General features: G+C 41.5%; 1 protein-coding gene across 2 annotated transcripts in view; it reads right to left on the reverse strand.

Moving 5' to 3' along the window:
* Positions 1 to 18,951, reverse strand: part of trmt13 (tRNA methyltransferase 13 homolog) — a 64,677-nt gene that overhangs the window by 34,906 nt on the left and 10,820 nt on the right. For both annotated transcript variants that reach the window (XM_067230683.1, XM_067230684.1), the window contains exons 3-8: positions 13,176 to 13,242; positions 12,522 to 12,584; positions 9,055 to 9,124; positions 8,848 to 8,954; positions 8,581 to 8,748; positions 7,746 to 7,818 (exon numbers count right to left, since the gene is read on the reverse strand). In XM_067230683.1, the coding sequence (XP_067086784.1) occupies positions 7,746 to 7,818; positions 8,581 to 8,748; positions 8,848 to 8,954; positions 9,055 to 9,124; positions 12,522 to 12,584; positions 13,176 to 13,242 (548 nt within the window). The remainder of the gene's footprint in view (positions 1 to 7,745; positions 7,819 to 8,580; positions 8,749 to 8,847; positions 8,955 to 9,054; positions 9,125 to 12,521; positions 12,585 to 13,175; positions 13,243 to 18,951) is intronic.

Here is an 18,951-nt window from a genome sequence, read left to right on the forward strand (position 1 = left end):
CCTTCTGTTGTCGAAGCAAACTGGATCGACTTAGGTTGGTAGAACGTTACAGCTTAGCAACCAAACTATATCGTGATTCAACTCGGCTTCAGTTAGCTAGATAAAAAATAACCTGCCAAAGATCTGGACAAACATGCATCGTGAATTGTAGATTTACATGTATGGGTTATTTATTTGAATGAAACACAGTCAGGGGCATGAAATAACGCGTTAGCCCCATTGCCAATAAACTAAATCATCACACATTACCTATGCTCTTGAGTTAGCAAGCTAAACTAGTTTACATGCCTACTCTAGTCTCTAGGTGTTTTCGCTATCTAGCTGTTCTTGCATTCTTTGCAAATCAGCGTTAATAAAAAGCAGATGAGCTAGAGTCTAGCTAACATTGACTCGACGGGCATGGCAGATGTTTGTCTATAACATAGCTCTAGCGTTGAAGATCCCTGTGCAAGCAAACAGGATCGACACGGGTTATTTATTTGAATGAAACACAGTCAGGAACAAGAAATAACATTAGCCCCATTGCCAATAAACTAAATCATTACACATTCTACCGATGCTAGATACAGGCAGGATACGTTAGCATTGCTAATAACTGTTAGCGACAAAATCACACAGCTTGCGGTGGTGGAGAACCTAAGGTCGGAACAGCACCTCTTTTCAGCAACAGCTTCATAGCAAATCCTGCTTTACATTGTCCCAGGTTTTCAAAACTCTCCTCGGTGACATGGTCCGAGCAAATTAATACTTTAGCGTCGTACTTGATAGGGATATTCCCATAGATAAACATCAGCCATGTCTGTCTAGTGTCTTGTTATTTGGGAAGATAGTGAAGTGTCAGGATTCCCGGTACAGCCTGGAACAATGCATTTACGGCGCTCCATTTTCAATATCTTGAAAACGTTCTTATTTGTAATTCCTGTGGAAGTACCGAGCAGCGCGCATGCAGTTAGCTAAAAAAGTGTCGGAGATCTACGCAACCTCCGTTTATGTTCCTGAACCAGAAAACCAGAGGCCGGTTAAATGTACATTTTGGGGCGTGACAAAGTTGATGCTGCAAGTTGTGACGTCACAACTTGCACTGTTTCAAAAGCTAGCGTTTGCAGGTTGCAGTTTCAAAAAGTGAAATTTTGATAGGAAGAGGTTTCAATGGACTTTGAGGTTCACTATATGTCTATTTTACACACCAAACTGTCATTTTTCAACTATGACAAGGTAAAATCGGTTTTGCAATCAATCGGCCCTTTAAAAACAATACATATGTAAATTAGCCATGTTAACTCAACTGAAGTTTATAGAAAAGACAGATTATTTATTAGATCAGCAAATTATTGTAACTACAATTCATTGGGCGCCATCACAGATTTTTTTTGCACGTTTGAAGAGAGTTTGCGTAACCCAAGGGGTACGCGTACCCCAGTTTGAAAACCGATGCTCTAGACCAGGGGTGTCAAACTCATTTTCACCGAGGGCCACATCAGCATTATGGTTGCTCTCAAAGGGCCAGTTGTAACTACGATGTAACAATGTCAAAACACAGTGTTTTAGTTATAGCTTTTGTGAACATAGGGCCTATTCTGCTGCAATTGCAGTCCGCCTTTTAATTCTTGGACAATCTGCTGTTTTTCTTGGAGGATAAACTTGGCATATTTATCTCCGTGCTTGTTGTCAAAATGCCAACGGAGATTGTACTCTTTAACGACCGACATCGCCTTATAACACAAAATACATCGTTTTTTCCTCCTTGTAGCACAAACATTCACTTTCCCATCTTTATTGAAACTGCCTTCCATCAAGGGCCGGATGCAGCCTGCTTTGACTGGGGGTGCAGTGAAATCTTTTTGGGGGCATCATGATTACGGAAGGGGATCGTATTATTTTTGATATTGATAGGCCTACCATTTTTGAGACTGCTTATCGATCCGAGTGTTAATCAGGCGTGGAGCCAGGCGTTGTAAACATTCGGGGATTAGCCCAAACCTAGGATGTATTCTGGGTTTGTTGTGATGCTAGATGGGGATTTCCACACTTAATGCGAGCGCACACAGTGCGAGAGCGAATGTTTTTGCCCTTCATTTGAGCTTTATGTAAAATAACATTGCCGTTTTCCAAGTGGTAAAACATTGTCTAGTGAATAGGGATGGGTATCGAGAACCGGTTCTTGTTTAGAACCGGTTCCCAGTGAATCGATTCCTTGGAATCATTAGCAAAATTCCTTAACGATTCTCTGTGCCGTTGCGCATGCGCAAACTTTTATAGTTTATTCAGACAGACTGCAGCAAACATGGCAACTAGGAAGAACACAACAAAATGACAACAACGCCACTTGTAACGCGTGTAAAAAGTCTATTTAGTTGAAGGGAGGAAATACTACAAATATGAAGAAGCATTTGAACACACAGCATGGAATGAAGTTACTGGAACGTCATGTTTTCGATGCATGCAGCATCGCAGCTAACGTTCGCGCTTCTTCTCTTCTCTAACTATCTAAGGTAGAGCTAAACTGCTCAAAAGTGATCACAACCACTTGTTACTGTGTGAAGCAATTTGCCTTTATTGTGTGTAGTCGATCTAGTTATCTTCTGTCCCGTCGTTTGAAGCATACATTTTAGCTCCGGCATTCGTCTCCCATTAGTATTGATCTTATTGATCATTTCACGTCATCGGGGCGGCGTGTGTTATCAGCAAACGTTCACGTGTCCCATTATTAAACTGAGCATATCCATTTTTAATCCATTTTTAAACTTAGCATTTTAATTGTTTAACCTTTTAATAGTCCTGTTAAATGTGCCTGAAAACGCCTAAACAACATACCCAAAGTACATTGAAAGCTGTTGTTGAACCATTTGGAGTACATGCATGTAAATGGTCTCTTGAAAGGTGACACTGAAGTTATTTCCCCTGTTGTTAGGACCCCTGTAAGTCCTACTGGTGTTGAGTAATAGAAGCTTGAACACAACGAAACAGAAAGTTTCTATCTCCGACTAGATTTTGTTTTGAAAACAGAGGCCTGAAGAGACCTAGAGGTGGTAGGCATTAGCTCATTTCAGAGCCAGTCAAAGCCAGTTTGAGAAATTCATTGTGGGGGGGGGGGGGGGGGGGGGGGAAGAATCAATAAGAGAATCGACAAGGAATCAAATCGATAAGCAGGAATTGATAAGGAGTCGGAATCGTTACAATCTTATCAATACGCATCCCTGCTAGTGAAGGTGATGTCTAGCATTTCTGGCTCCAAATTGTCGACAGGGGATTCAGAAACATGCTAGCTTGGCTGAGTACTCTAACCAAGTTCGAGAGCGATACCAACTTGGGTTGAATGCCCGAGGAGCTTGGCTGAAAATGTGCATGGGGTACGTTTGCAGAACCGGCTGCATTGGAGTGCTGTCATTCAAAGTGTGCTCGCCTTCACCCAGTTAAAGTTTGCGTTAAACACTGATGTGTACACACTGCTTTCTAGAGGCGGGATGTTGTCCCTTTGCCGTAACATAACCGAAATGCATTGTGAGAGATGTAGTTTATGGTCAATGCACGCTGTAAAGAAGCGTAGACTTATTTCAATACACCATTTAAGTAGTGCTGTCAGTTAAACGCGTTATTAACAGTGTTAACGCAAACCCATTTTAACGGTGTCATTTTTTTAATCGCGAGATTAATGTTCTTTTTGGCCTAGCAAGTAGTTTTTTTACATGCTGTTGCAACAACTACTGACGTTAGAAAAACTACAACACCACACCGGATCTAGCTAGACCGGAAACAAAACAACAGGCACGCCGCACACACTTGTTTGGGTTTGCGGAGCCGGCTGACCTTCTGAGCAGTGAACGGGACTGCTCCCGACTACATCAAGTCTCTCCTCCAGCCTTAAACCCCCACCCGCCACCGACGGTCATCTTCTGAAAACCGTCTGGTGGTCCCACCTCTCAAGAGCGCCCGCTCCCAACCCAAGCTCTTCTCCTGGCTGGCCCACCAATGGTGGAATCAACTCCCCACCTCCATCAGAGACACTGACTGTCTCCCCACCTTCAAGAAAAGGCTTAAGATACTTGTTCCGGAAGTACAACGGTACTTAGGAATGATTTGCTGGACCTGATGTTAGCTTCCTCCAGGAACACAATGACTGAGGGACTTGTTGCTCTTGTTGGTTAGTTGTAACTGATTTAACTTCTTGTACTCACTGTGAATTATATTATATTATTGTTGCTTGCTTTTTTCTACAGGTACACTCTTGCACTTTTGAGGTTCATGTTGTTTGTCGCAATTTTTTGGGGCTAGCTCGTTGTTATGATCAGTGACCTATGCTCTTTTGTAAAGCTCTCTCTTGGAAGTCGCTTTGGATAAAAGCGTCTGCTAACTGAATAAATGTAAATGTAAAGAGTAGTAGGCTAACGTTACATTTAGTCATTTAGCAGACGCTCTTATCCAGAGCGACTTACAGTAAGTACAGGGACATTCCCCCCGAAGCTAGTAGGGTGAAGTGCCTTGCCCAAGGACACAACGTCATTTGGCACAGCTGGGAATCAAACTGGAAACCTTCAGATTACTAGACCGACTCCCTCACCGCTCAGCCATCTGACTCCCTACCACTCCCATCCACTCAAAACGTTATGTTTTGAGTGGATGGCGAGCACGAGACGCCAAAATGGATGCCAATAAGATTCTGAATGGAAAGTTTACTTTTAAAAAGTTGCCAAATGGTTCCATTGACAAGACCAAAGTGATCTGTGTGTTTTGTCGTTGTGAACTGAGCTATCATTGCAGCACTTCCAGTCTTAAATACCACTTGATGGCCAAGCAGCTGATGCAAATTCTCCGCCCCCTCGTCAAAGCCAGCCGATTGCAATGTTGTTTTCAATTTAAAAAAAAACATTTGCACTAAGCAATCCAATCCACTTTTCCATGTTGATAAGAGTTAACTATGTCATTAATGCGATTAAATCTTCGTAGACAGTACTTGTCCTCTTGCTCAGTTGTGTTCTGGGCCTCCCTTAACGATTAATTTTCCTTTTAAAATGATAAACTTGAATTAGCAAAAACTCAAATGCCCTACCAGAGAAGGAAACACCTTGGATCACTGCTACTCTACAATCATCAAAGCATACCATGCGGTCCCCCGAGCAGCACTGGGTCCCTCTGACCACGCCATGGTCCACCTGAATCCTGCATACAGGCAGAAGCTAAAGCGCTGTAAGCCTGCTGTGAGGACATCAAAACAGTGGACCAGTGAAGCTATGGAGGATCTGCAGGCGTGCTTGGACTGCACTGACTGGGACATGTTCACGACTGCTACCAATAGTCTGGATGAGGCTGTGACATCATACATCAGCTTCTGTGAGGACTGCTTTATACCAACACGGACCAGGGTGAGCTACAACAACGACAAAGAGAGGGAGCTCAGGCAGGTTACCAACTTCAAGCCGCGAGCCCCCCACTCCACTAACGACTCCCGCCTGGCCAACAACCTGAATGAGTTCTACTGCAGATTTGAAAGACAATTGGACAGTCCTGAACTACCCCTTCCCACCCAGGATGCCTCCCACCTCCCCCCCTCTACAGTGACGACTCTCTCCATTCAGGAGGGTGAAGTTAACAGAATTTTCAGACCGTCTCTCCAGCCACCCTCAAGCACTGCGCTGACCAGCTGTCTCCGGTGTTAACCTACATCTTTAACACCTCCCTTGAGACATGCCATGTGCCAGCCTGTCTCAAGTCCTCCACCATCCTCCCTGTGCCCAAAAAGCCCAACAGGACATAATGACGCCCTGACCTCTGTGGTAATGAAGTCTTTTGAGCGCCTTGTGCTGGCACACCTCAAATCTATCTCAGACCCTTTCCTGGACCCACTGCAGTTTGCCTACAGAGCCAACAGGTCTGTGGATGATGCTGTTAACATGTCCCTCCACTTCACCCTACAGCACCTGGACTCCCCAGCATCCTACGCCAGGATCCTGTATGTGGATTTCAGCTCTGCCTTCAACACCATCATCCCCACCCTGCTTCAGGACAAGCTCTACCAGCTGAATGTGCCCGACTCCACCTGCAGGTGGATCACAGACTTCCTGTCTGACAGGAAGCAGTGCGTTAAGCTGGGAACACAAGTCTCTGACTCCCGATCCATCAGCACCGGATCTCCTCAGGGCTACGTCCTTTCCCCACTGCTCTTCTCCCTGTACACCAACAGCTGCACCTCCAGTCCTCTGTCTGTCAAACTTCTGAAGTTTGCGGACAACACCACCCTCATTGGGCTCATCTCTGACAGGGATCTGGTGTAGCCAGAACAACTTAGAGCTCAATGCTCTTAAGACAGTGGAGATGGTTGTGGACTTCAGGAAGAATACAGCCCCACTCACCCCCATCACCCTGTGCGACTCCCCAGTCAACACTGTGGAGTCCTTCCGCTTCCTGGGCACCATCCTCTCCCAGGTCCTCAAATGGGAACTGAACATCAGCTCCCTCACCAAAAAAGCACAACAGAGGATGTACTTCCTACGGCAGCTGAAGAAATTCAACCTGCCAAAGACAATGATGGTGCACTTCTACACAGCCATCGAGTCCATCCTCACCTCCTCCATCACCATCTGGTACGCTGCTGCCACTGCCAAGGACAAGAGCAGGCTGCAGCATATCATCTGCACTGCTGAGAAGGTGATTGGCTGCAATCTGCCTGCCCTCGAGGACCTGCACACCTCGAGGACCCTGAGGCGAGTGAGGAAGATTGTGGCCGACTCCTCCCACCCTGGTCACTCCCTGTTTCAGTCACTTCACTCCGGCAGAAGGCGGCGGTCCATCAGGACCAATACCACACGCCAAAATACGCCAGCTACAGTTGTCATTTTGCACATTAACAATTGCAACATTAACAATGTCTACACTATTTTTGATCAATTTGATTAATCCCAATGGACACAATTAGCTTTTCTTTCGAAAACAAGAACATTTCTAAGTTACATCAACGCTTTAAATCAGGGGTGGGGAACCTTTTTTCTGCCAAGGGCCATTTAGATATTTATAAAATCATTCGGGGGCCGTACAGAATTATCAACTTAAAAATGTGTCTGCTATATTTGGTCAAACATTTAATTAACTCACCCCTAATGTGATGGCTGGAACTGCTTCTCTTTGGTGAAGTTTGTGATGTTAGCTGGCACGGGTGCAGCCTGCTTTGACTAGGGGTGCATCGAAAATTTCTTGGGGGGTATCATGATTACGGAAAGGGATCGTATTATTTTTTATATTGCTACCATTTTTGAGACTGCTTATCGATCTGAGTGTTAATCAGGCGCGGAGCCATACGTTGTAAACATTCGGCGCGACGGCCCAAACCAACAACGTATTCTGGGTTTGATTTGCTAGAAAGGAATTCCACACTTAATGCGAGCGCGCAAGCGACATTTTTTGGTACATTGGTACACAACGCTGCGCGCCTCCACGGTCCTCTTCCACATATTAAAATAGTGCTGCTGCCAACGAATAATGCACCTTATAATATGGTTACTGCAGTGCCATGGCGGGCTGGACCAAATGATTTCGCAGGCCGCATACGGCGGACGTTCCCCACCCCTGCTTTAAATGGTAGTATATGTACAGTCATGTGATCTTTAACATTTGTCAACAAAACACAAGAAACATTACTGATGTGACGCAGGCCTTTGTGTCTTGAGTGGCTGTGCAGTTGTAACCATTGTAAAGCTTGTTGTATAAATACATGCATATGATTCCAGGATAAAATATAAATAAGGATGACATACTTAAATCCAGGTGTCGAATATCGACTTGTAGTCTTTGGAATTTTGCATCAGTACTTTGGTGTTTGCCGTCAACCTAAAAAGAATAGAACCATTATTTTTTACATTACCATTAAAGGTGTAGGTCAGGATATTAACTATTGTTCAGTCATAAAAACACCCATTGCAATTTTATCTACAGAAGTTTCTCATTACATCTGTGGACAATTTGCGGCACATTTTACAAGGCATTTTGAGTCCTGGAGTGTGTCTGTAGGAATGTGGGAAGTGGTTCAGACCAATCAGTGTCCTATGAGGCATTACTAACTGCTTCGAGTGCGGTTAAAGTTAGCTTGTGATAAACGGTGAAAGACGGTTCATCCAATTAGCAAGTATTTTTTGAAAATGCCTGGCCTTTTCAAAACAGTTTCCAAGGATGGCTTTCCAGGTGGACATATGTAACAATCCATCTGGTGAATCTGGTTAAGGGATCTGTGCAGGCCAGTGAAGTTTTTCCTCACCAAACTTGACAAAACATTTCTGTATGGATCTCACTTTGTGCAGCAAGGGTATTTCCAAGCCAACTGAAAACTGCCTTTTTTCATGGTTTTTGGCTACAGTGCTTGGTTCCACTGTTGGAAATATGAACGCTAAAACAACAAACTCTTCAAACTCTGTGGCAACAACTTGGGGAAGGCCCTTTTCTGTTTCAGCTTGATAATGCCGCCCATGCGAGGTCCATACAGAAATGTTTGCAGTGCAGTGAGTGCGGTCTGACTGTGGGCCATGCGCCATCAGCCAAGCAGAGTAATCATAAACTCAAGTGATGTGCAACAAATTAGCTTAATACTTTACATGCCTTGAAACGAGAACTTGATCTCTCAACAAGTAAAAAATGAATATTGTCATTTGCTTTCAAGGCCACATGTATCCAGTGGGACAGCTTTCCTTTTCCAGCTCCGAACTCGACAAAACACTGGTTGGGTCCAAGTAGGTTTAAGGCCTCCATGTTTCCTAAAAGGGATGCCTTTTAACAGCAAACATAATACATCAATCCACTATATATATTCAGTATAAAGGGCAAAGAGATTTTATAAATACTTTATATAAAATAATTTTTCACTACCTGCTGCTTGAGGTGTTTGCATGCAAAGTCACCATTATTTGGATCATTCAAAGCTTCAATGAGAGAAGGGTGAGACTGTATGCTATCCTGATGTTCCAATTTTAATCCTATAAAAAATTTGTAAATTCAGGATTAAACAGAACCTTTTTTTACATTTTCTGAAGTTATACATAGTTCTTGTTATACACAAAGTGTATTTCAGCTTACCTTTCACTGCACTCCTCAATTTTTTCAAAAGCAAGTCCAACTCCGTGTTACTGCGATCCGTTAAAGGCACCTAAACAAAAGTTGCTTTATGTAGTTACCCTCAGCCTCACAACCCCATTACAGATTTGTTTTCCCATATCTTATTGCTAAACACTATTTGCAGTTTACAGCGACAATTCGTGCTTTTTATGCCGCATTCACACTTTTGTACACTGTGCAGTGTGTTTCAATTAAAGATGCACCGATCGTGACATTCCGGTCCATAATCAATTACAATGTTGACAGTTTTGACAATAGCCAATGCCAATTGTTCACACCCCAATTGATTTGATTTTTTTGGGGGGCTGCTGTTACATTTGTGAAAGATGGAGGGGTCGATAGCACAAAACACCTTTGGTTTTCCCCTTAAGTATGACACTTAATTTCTCCTTCGCTAAGGGATTTACTTAAGGGTGTTGCACAGAATCCCTTAAAATGTTAAGGGATTAAATGTGATTTTACGGCAGTAAAATTCTACAGTTTGTGTGCTTGCAGTAGCGCTTGTGAAAACCTGTTTCACCTAATCTAGCTGTAACTTGCCTTGTAAAAAATGGAAGGCAAGAAAATCCAATGTTGTTAACATATTTATATTTTGAGAGAAGAAAAAAAAGAATACTGGATAACAAATTGCCTAATGTTTCATGATGAGGCAACTTGCTCATAAAATGCTGAAAAAATGTAGTTGTCAGAGCCACTGGTGATAACCTTACAAGGTTAGGCTAGCAGCTGGCTATGTCACTTGACTTACTGAGGACAGTAACATTTTCCGCTAACGAGTCAACATGGGAGTTAGAGATGCTTTGCAATGGCGCAAAACAGAGATCTTTGTTTTGAGATGTGTAAATAAACATTTTCGCTTCATTATGAAACTGTGGCAGGCTGGCACCTTACGTATTTAATGAGAAACATTGGGTTAAGGTAGAGTCTGACGTACCTTAACACTAGAAGCGCCAAGCCATTTTTCCTTAATTATAGTGCCGTTAGGGGTCAGTTGGCCCATGAGTCCACAGACAGGGACGTTGTTACTGACACGTTATGGTCGCTAGATGGTGCATCTTGCACAGAGCTAAAGGCAAGGTCGAAAAATGAACGTGCCTTCTTGGTGATCTGTCATTTATTTCCGTGTTGTTAGTTTCATTATTTCATTAGAGCATTTGTTGTCTAGCCCTTCAATCGTTCAGCAAAATGTAATTTATTGACTGAAGTATGTCAAACACATTGCGGGTTAGGCTAGACTGCAGTTGGTATATAGTAGCATGACATTATTAACATTTTATAGTCGGCTGACAAGATTGCGTTGTTGTCCCCAGTCAAAAGTATACCGTATTTTACAGAAAATAAGCCGCGGCTTGTACTTTTTACAGTTGTCTTGTGCGGAGCGGCTTATACTCCGGTTTTAGAACAAAAAAGTGGCTTCTCTCAAGATCTCTACTGACCGTGCTGCTAATTTTATGCTCAACACTTGAACGGGGGCTTATTACTTGAAAGAGGAATTATTTACTGTTTTCTCAGTTACACTATCAGGGCTTGGAAATACAGTGACTTGCTAAAGTAGGCAAATGGCTAGTAGAACATAACATTTCATAATAATTTCAGTTAATCAAACAGCTGCAAACCCAGTGAAATGTTGTAGGCTAGGCTAGCTAGCAAAATAACGCTAGCATCGCTAACAACATTACTAATTCAACTTTGGTAGTCTAACCGAGCTCTTTGTAAATTCGTTTTAGATATAATTGTATATGATAGTGTGGACAATAAGACACGGACGCGGTCTCTTTTCATAACTTGTATTTTACCACTGCTCTTCTTGACATCGCCATTCGAACAGCCCTCACTGATTTCACGTAATGCTTTCAGCATCAAGCCTACGGCAATTGAAAGCATTGGTTCCGCCTAATATTAGCCGGCGCACCGGTAACGTTGTGTGCTTTCAAAGTGCGGCTTATATTCCGGTGCGGCTTATACTTCGATTTACAAACACAAAGTGCTCATTCTGGGGAGGTGCGGCTTATACACGATGCGGCTTATTTACCGTAAAATACGGTAAACACACAGGGACATCATGAACATTCAAATCAATCAGCCGAATTAGATCCAGTTATACTGGCAAAACATGTAATGTTCTTCATTTATTGTCGGGACACGGACAAAGTATTGTAAAAATGAGAACGACGTATAATTTGTTTGGAAATTCTAGGCTATTGACTTACTTGATTTTAGCCTGTTGATGCTTAACCTGTTCAATTGAACAACTTTCGGCATGACAAGACGGGTTAATATGTCCAAAACAATATCATACTGGTTGAGAATGTGTATTTTGGTTTTATGTAGGCTATTACTGTAACATTAGGACTCCAGTTTCAAGAGTAGATGGTAAAGAATATATTGTGCTTATTAAAGTTATGTCTTATGATCTGAGAAGTGTGCTCAGGCTTAAACATGGTGTCTCACACAGGGTGTGGGAAGCAGGCTGTTCTTTGTGTCTCTATATCTTCATTTTCAGAAACAACCTTGAAACCGGGTGGAGATGGCACCCGAGCAGGTGGGACGCGTAGGCAAGAACAACTCCCTGATGCACGAGAGAACAAGCTCAACCCTCTTCATCTTTTTGTTTTAATTGCACTGTATAAATACAGTGCAATTTTTTACCAGCACGTGTCACATTTGAATTTCCCTTCAGGGATTACTTATCTTTGAATGATAAAGACACAAATTCAATTATTCCAACATGTCAAACCACACATGTGCATGTCACATGTTGCCTTTGTTGATTTACCATCAGTGAACATTATCTTATTTGCTTATAGGCCGATGGCAGTCAACAAGGGAAGTATCAGCCATGTACGTCCGATAGACCGGTGCATCCCTATTTTCAATGCAATCCTGTAAAAATGCGTTTGACGCCATCTTTTTTCAAATGTTGTGAAATGCAACAAATACGAGCACAAAAGTCCTGTACAGTAGCCTATCTGTATTAGCACAAGTGATTAGTATGCCCACCCTATGGAGACATTTGTTGAAAATATACTGTAGTGAGAACATAGCATGAGCATGCACCCCTAGGTGGAAATCTTGTATTACTGAACTCTTGATAGTACAATACATTTACATTTACATTTAGTCATTTAGCAGACGCTCTTATCCAGAGCGACTTACAGTAAGTACAGGGACATTCCCCCGAGGCAAGTAGGGTGAAGTGCCTTGCCCAAGGACACAACGTCAGTTGGTTGACCGGGAATCGAACTGGCAACCATCGGATTACCACCCCGATTCCCTCACCGCTCAGCCACCTGACTCCAATACATACATTACAAATGTCAAAATTCTAATGTACTAGAATTTGTGATATTCTTCTACACTTTTTGTTTAATTGAAAGAACTTTATTCTCTCAATCATCTATCATGTTGAAAATTGTGTTGTATCTTACCTCACAACTGGAACTGCCTTCATCACATGCTGGTCCTGCATTAATATCTTGCGCATAATAAACCTGATTTGGTTAGAGAATACAAAATATTAACAGAAATATGGGAGTGACATGTATGCACTAGTGCAGCACCCATGGAAGGACACCATATTGGAGTGATCCATGTTGGTTATATTTATTTATTGCAAGATGCATGCATTGCTTAGTGGAGATCAACATTTATATTTGTTCCAAACCATTCATCTAAACAACTTGCAACAAACACACTTGACACTTCACACCTGCCACATCATACAATGCACGGTTATTAAGATAAATCAAGGCATAAAAATTTGCAAAAGCCCCACCCACCTTCGTTACTGTTGCTAGCCCGTCAAGCAAAAAACAAAAGTTCAAATTAAAAGATTGGGACAACACTAGCCCAACTCGGTTATATTTATTTATTGCAAGACACATGGTTCCATTGCTTAGTGCAGCGATACATTTAGATTTTTATAGACTTAATTATATTTCCAAGTGAACTGCTCATCCAAACAACATCACAAACGGCACTGCAAGTCCATGATTTCTGAGCAAGACACCCGCAGACTTTGAGATAATCGAGAGACAGAAAATAATCTTGCAATTATAGTTCTATATTTTAAATTTACTCACAGGTCTGGGCTTCTCTCTAGAGTTGCACTTTTTCAGATGTTTTTCCAAAAGGTCTTCAAATACAGTACTGTATAAAAAAGGTAAAAAGAAAGCAACATTTGTTACCCACGCAGTTAATAATAGCATCAGTTTCACCCATAGGTTTGACTTACATATATATATTAGTGGTGGGCCGTTATCGGCGTTAACGCGCTGCATTAACGTGAGACTCTTATCGGGCGATAAAAAAAATATTGCTGTTAATCTATTCTCAAAGTTGGGTTGGGAGCTGGGTCTATACTACGCAAGCTATGATGACTTTCACCTTGATATTTTAGCGCGGATGTATACCTAGCCGAATTGCACTGTAGGGGGCGAGAACGAGTCTTCGAACCTGTGTGTATGCCTTGTGTATGAAATTATCACATCAAATGTGACGTGCTAACAGGGCTCGAAATTGGCACCCGCCAAGCGCCAATGTCGTGTAGATTTTTGTGCTGGCGACTAAATTGTGTCCGATGCTCCGCCATTTGGCAAGTGAAATTGCGGAGTACAGCTCCCGACTACCGCGCCCGTCATGGTAAAAAAGAAAGCTTGCAACGCCAACACGAACAGTTGTGCGTGCATCTAGGTGGCAGAAAACCGGGAAGATAACCTTTATAAAAGCTAGAGAATTACACGGATAATACAAATAGTTAGATTTAAAAAGACAAAAAAGGTCGAGGATGGTAGCATTTAAGAGAGAAAGCAATTCCCCATTGATCTGTCGCATCAGAATTTTGATTTGGGTCACGAAAGTCTTGAAATTTGAGTGAGTGCGTCACCAGATAGACCACATAGTCTTATGAGGCGGCAGCCATGTCTCTTTCTTGGTCGCGTCATGTCACAAAGTTCATAATTTTACAGTTCGGTCAATTCTACAACAAAACTTTTACACCAAAAAAGTCAAGCAGGGCATTTCAACAGATATGGGAATTCTGCTTTGAGCTCCTGGTCTAATGCGCCACCTGGCTTGAAAAACCCGTTCTCAAAGACTTACTTTTAGTCATTATTTGGGTAGCACACATATTCTGAATGCCTTCGGCATTCAAATGAGCCATTTTAATCTAGATTAATCTAGATTAACACCAAGATTACAGTGAGATTAATCTAGATTTAAAAAATAGTGGTGGGCATAGATTAATTTTTTAAATCTAGATTAATTAACCCAAATAATTACTAAAAGTAAGTCTTTGAGAACGGGTTTCTCAAGCCAGGTGGCGCATAGACCAGGAGCTCATCTCCTGTTTCCAAAATGCATCACAAACTGCTTGATAAAGCTGTTCTACTATGATAATTGTTGATGAAAATAAATTATGTTCAATAAGATGTACTTTTGTTTATTAACTGTTTATTAGATTAGTTAACTTGGCTGATAGAGCTGTGCTGACGGGCTTGCCTCGGTTGCACTCAAACATCGTAGTTTGACGACGACTCTTCCCCTGCGCTACATCAGTACTTGGCCCGGCATCTTCCGCATTAGCTAAGGGATGCTTTGCGTTTAGGTGGTATTTGAGACTGGAAGAACTCCTACAGTAAACTAATTCCGCATAGCACAAGGTGCAAACAACCTTAGTCTTGTCAAGGTTTCCATTGGGAAGCTTCTTAAAAATACATTTTCCCTGAAGCAAACCAGGCGGCTTCATAGCTGCATCCATGTTAGCACGTCACGTTTGATGTGATAATTTCATACACAAGGCATACACACAGGTTCGAAGACTCGTTCTCGCCCCCTACAGTGCAATTCGGCTAGGTATAGATCCGCGCCAAAATATCAAGGTGAAAGTCATCATAGCTTGCGTAGTATAGACCCAGCTCCCAACCCAACTTTGAGAATAGATTAACGGCAATATTTTTTTTATCGCCGATAAGAGTCGCAGCGCGTTAACGCGCGTTAACGGCCCACCACAAAAAAATATATATATATACACATTGTGTGTGTGTCTTTAGCAGTGTTGGGGGTAACGCGTTACTGTAATCAGATTACATTTGTCTGTAACGCAGTAATGTAACGCATTACTGTTGATAACTTCAGTAATCGCATTACAGTTACTAATACAAAAATGTTGTTACTTGCGTTACTTGCATTACTGCGATCTGCATATCGGGAGGAGAAAAAAACAAATCAAACTTCCCTTTACAGTAGGCTACGTGTGTTTGCTTCACACTCGTCAGTTGAATTAGCCCCAGAGTTCAGGAGGCGAAACAAGAATGGCAGAGGACGTCTTTTGAGGGATGGAGGTATGCACATTACTTCGTATTAGTTGCGCGAAAGGACAAAACCATAACTGTACAATGTACATTGTGCCCACGCCAAAAACACCTCTCCACCGCCGCGAACACAACCTCTAATCTGTCAAAGCATCTTCAACGGCAACATGCTAACTCAAGACTATAGCTAAGGATCCCCGAACCCTGAGTGACACTGATGCCGATAAAAGGTTGCCGTTGCCATTGTTGCCGACACCAGCCAAGCAGCCACGACTTGACTTTCAACATCAGAAGGTTACCAAAGCAGAGATAAACAGGCTTGTAGCAGCATACATAGTAGAGGAAATGTTGCCATTTAAAGTTTTAAGCATTATTTTATTTTGAGACATTTTGCTTACTGCCAGTACTGTAGCCTTGTTTTGCTTGACAACTTTTAGGTTGATGTTCACAACTTCTTTGTCAGCTTTGTGGTATTAAAATGCATAAAAGAGAGATCTGTCCTCATTATAATAACTATGAGTTGATTTGGGCATATATATTGTTATTTGGCAAGTGCATCTCGGGTGATGTCACGGAGTAATCCAAAAGTAACGTAACTAGTAGTGTAACTATTTACTTTCAGCAGTGAGTAATCTAGTAAAGCATTACTTTTTCTAAGTAACTAGTAATGTGTACTCAATTACTTTTTTTGAGTAACTACCCCAACACTGGTCTTTAGTCACACAAGGTTGCAGGAGCAAGAGTGTGAATCCTTTGCAATTACCTGTATTTCAGCATTTATTGGGTGTGCATGCCTTTGCATAGGCACAAGTGTGCTTGTGTCATCTCACACATATTTAGTAAGAGTGGGGGGGGAAATCGATTCACGTATGAATCGCGATTCAGTCTTCTAGCGATTCACATCGAATCACATTTTTATTTTTTATTTTTGTACGAACTAGTTATTCTATTTGTCTCAGGGCTGCCTTGCTTATAAAAACAGAATACTATCATATGTTGAATGGTTGCAGTCAGCTTAAATTCAAATGCATTTGTTTTATAACAATGAGTTTACTAAACTGTAAGAAAAGCAATACATTTCAAGGTTTTGATGCAGTGGGATTTTTTTCTTCACTTAACTGCCTATCACAGTCAAATAGAAACAAGTGACACTAAACAGCAAACTGGAATCAAATGTAAGCATATATTGAATCGAAATTTGATTAAAAATCTAATCATGACCCCAAGAATCGATTCGAATCTAATCATGAGGTACCAAAAGATTCCCACCCCTACTAAGTACTTCCAGTAAAACTGTCTGTTCCCCATTCTAATTATTGTGCAGGTTACATAGTACAGGCTCATACTAAGTGTCTGAAATAAATAACCACAACAACAGGGACGGAGTCAAAGTCTCTGTTTACAATTTTGAAAGACTTTCGAAAACAAGCTAACATGTAATTACAACAATAAGTGACTTCAATATTTCTTTTAACCTATTAGGAAAATTTAACTTTTCTGAATTTACTGTGTCAGTGTCACGTAACCGCTCCTCTCACATCCCATTCGCTATTCACCTCGCTAGTCTAGTCAATCTATTTCAGACTGGCTGCGGCCTACACGACATGCCGATTATTTTGTTCGAAAAAATCTTGATTTGGGGACAATGACATGGCTGGATAGCTGGCTGGTCTTGTTGTCTGGCTGGCTGGTCTTGTTGTCAAATTATAATTACCGTTTGGAGAATATGCCAACTTTGATGCTTTCATCTCACATCCATTTGCTATTCAACTAGCTACACAGGCTGCGGCCGTACTGCAGCCTAGTACAGTACTAGTATATGGCCAATACTTTGTCTGTGAAAATCTTGATATTGATTTGGGGACAATGGCATAGCTGGCCAGCTAGAAAGTCTTCTTGTCAAACATGCTGTCAAATTATATTTACTGTTTGTCAACCGTACACAATGTTGTTGCCTTTAACGCTTTCTGGCATAACGTTAGCTTTCTGGCTAATAGCTCAGCCAAAGGAAAGACGGTATGAGTTCTATTAGCGCACTACAGATATCTGAGTTGGCCAATGTTGATTTCTATTGCAAAACGCATAAAAACATAAATTAATGTTTGTAAAACAAATTCGTTGGTAAGTGACCATGGTATAAGCAGGATATAATGCCCTTTGAGGTGTCCAATATCATCCAATAATGGACTCCACTGCGTGTCGGATATCGAAGCAAATCAGTGACATGTTTTGAATTGTAGGCATTGAATACTTAATATTGAAATTTAAACACCACCGAATTCACACAAATTTATTTCAGTGAAAAAAATTCTGATCTACAAATTCAGGTTGCTCAAATACGAAAAAGTATATTTTTTTCGAATGGTGAAATTATATAGGTAGAGTAGTCAAGCCTCAATGCCAGCAGATTATTTGCACTGTCCTAGCACAATTTTCCTCATGCCTGTTGTCATTTGTGTATTGAATGAGATTCCAGATGAGATCTACTCAGGCAGAGTTGCCACATTTGCGATTTTTTTGCTAAATTGGGGAACTTTCAAATCAGTTTCGCGGGTGAAAATGTACTGATCGCGGGTGGCATGTTTTTGGGCTACTTCTAAACCTCATGCAGCCATGGCATTTCTGCCTTAAGTGACCTGCACTGGGAGAGAGGGAAATAGCACGGATGGGGAAAGTGTGTGGGGAAAGCGAACATTAAGAGTTCATAACCTACACACACTTCCTTTAGTAATGTTTCTCCTCACTTTAATAAAGTAATTGTTGCTCTGTGTTTCAGTTTGGTGGTGATAGGAAGCGGCATGATAACATAACTTGTTGTAATGAATTGGATAAATGTGGTAACTCCTCAGTTGTACGCCCAAAAGATTTTGGGCTAGTCTTAAGGCATTTTGAGCACTCGTTGGGCTGGAAATTTTCGGTTAGTCCTGAGTCAAAGATTTTAAAGCATGGATCTCTACATGATGGGCCTGATTACAGCACAGGTGGCCTTACAGAACACGCTTCAAAGATGCCACTTTCAAAAGGGTGGAATTTTGACCCTATCAGGCCAAGATATCTGAAGGTTGGTATGCATGCCTTACTACTCATGGGGAACAAAAGTCTCAAGAACTCATATTGTCGGCAGCATGGATTTTTCGCTACAGTGACGAATTTGTGAAGAATTTCAAAATATGACTTAAAATCAGTCATTGCTCCAATTGAAATGTTGAAATGTTGTGTACATGTATTAAATACATGTTTGTATCATGTCAATTTTGCAAAAGTTTGCAATGTTGAGGAGGTGAAGTGGAATAATATCACACTGTTGTAATTATGAAAGATTATATGATTGAAATATGCCTTTTAATCACTTTTATACCTTTATATGTTACACTACTGAAAAAGCCTGATGCAAAGCCATTGACTTTAGTATTTCCCCTAAGATATAGAAGGAAAAATTAAGCCCAAAAAGGTTCATCTGGATGATTGGGGCTGGGTGCGAGAGAAGGCTATGTGATCAGGCTTCTACCATAGAAAAACTAAAACCCAGCAGTAATGAGGCGATTTT

The sequence above is a fragment of the Osmerus mordax genome, chromosome 27 (genome assembly GCF_038355195.1).
Source record: "Osmerus mordax isolate fOsmMor3 chromosome 27, fOsmMor3.pri, whole genome shotgun sequence".
Taxonomy (NCBI): Eukaryota; Metazoa; Chordata; class Actinopteri; order Osmeriformes; family Osmeridae; genus Osmerus; species Osmerus mordax.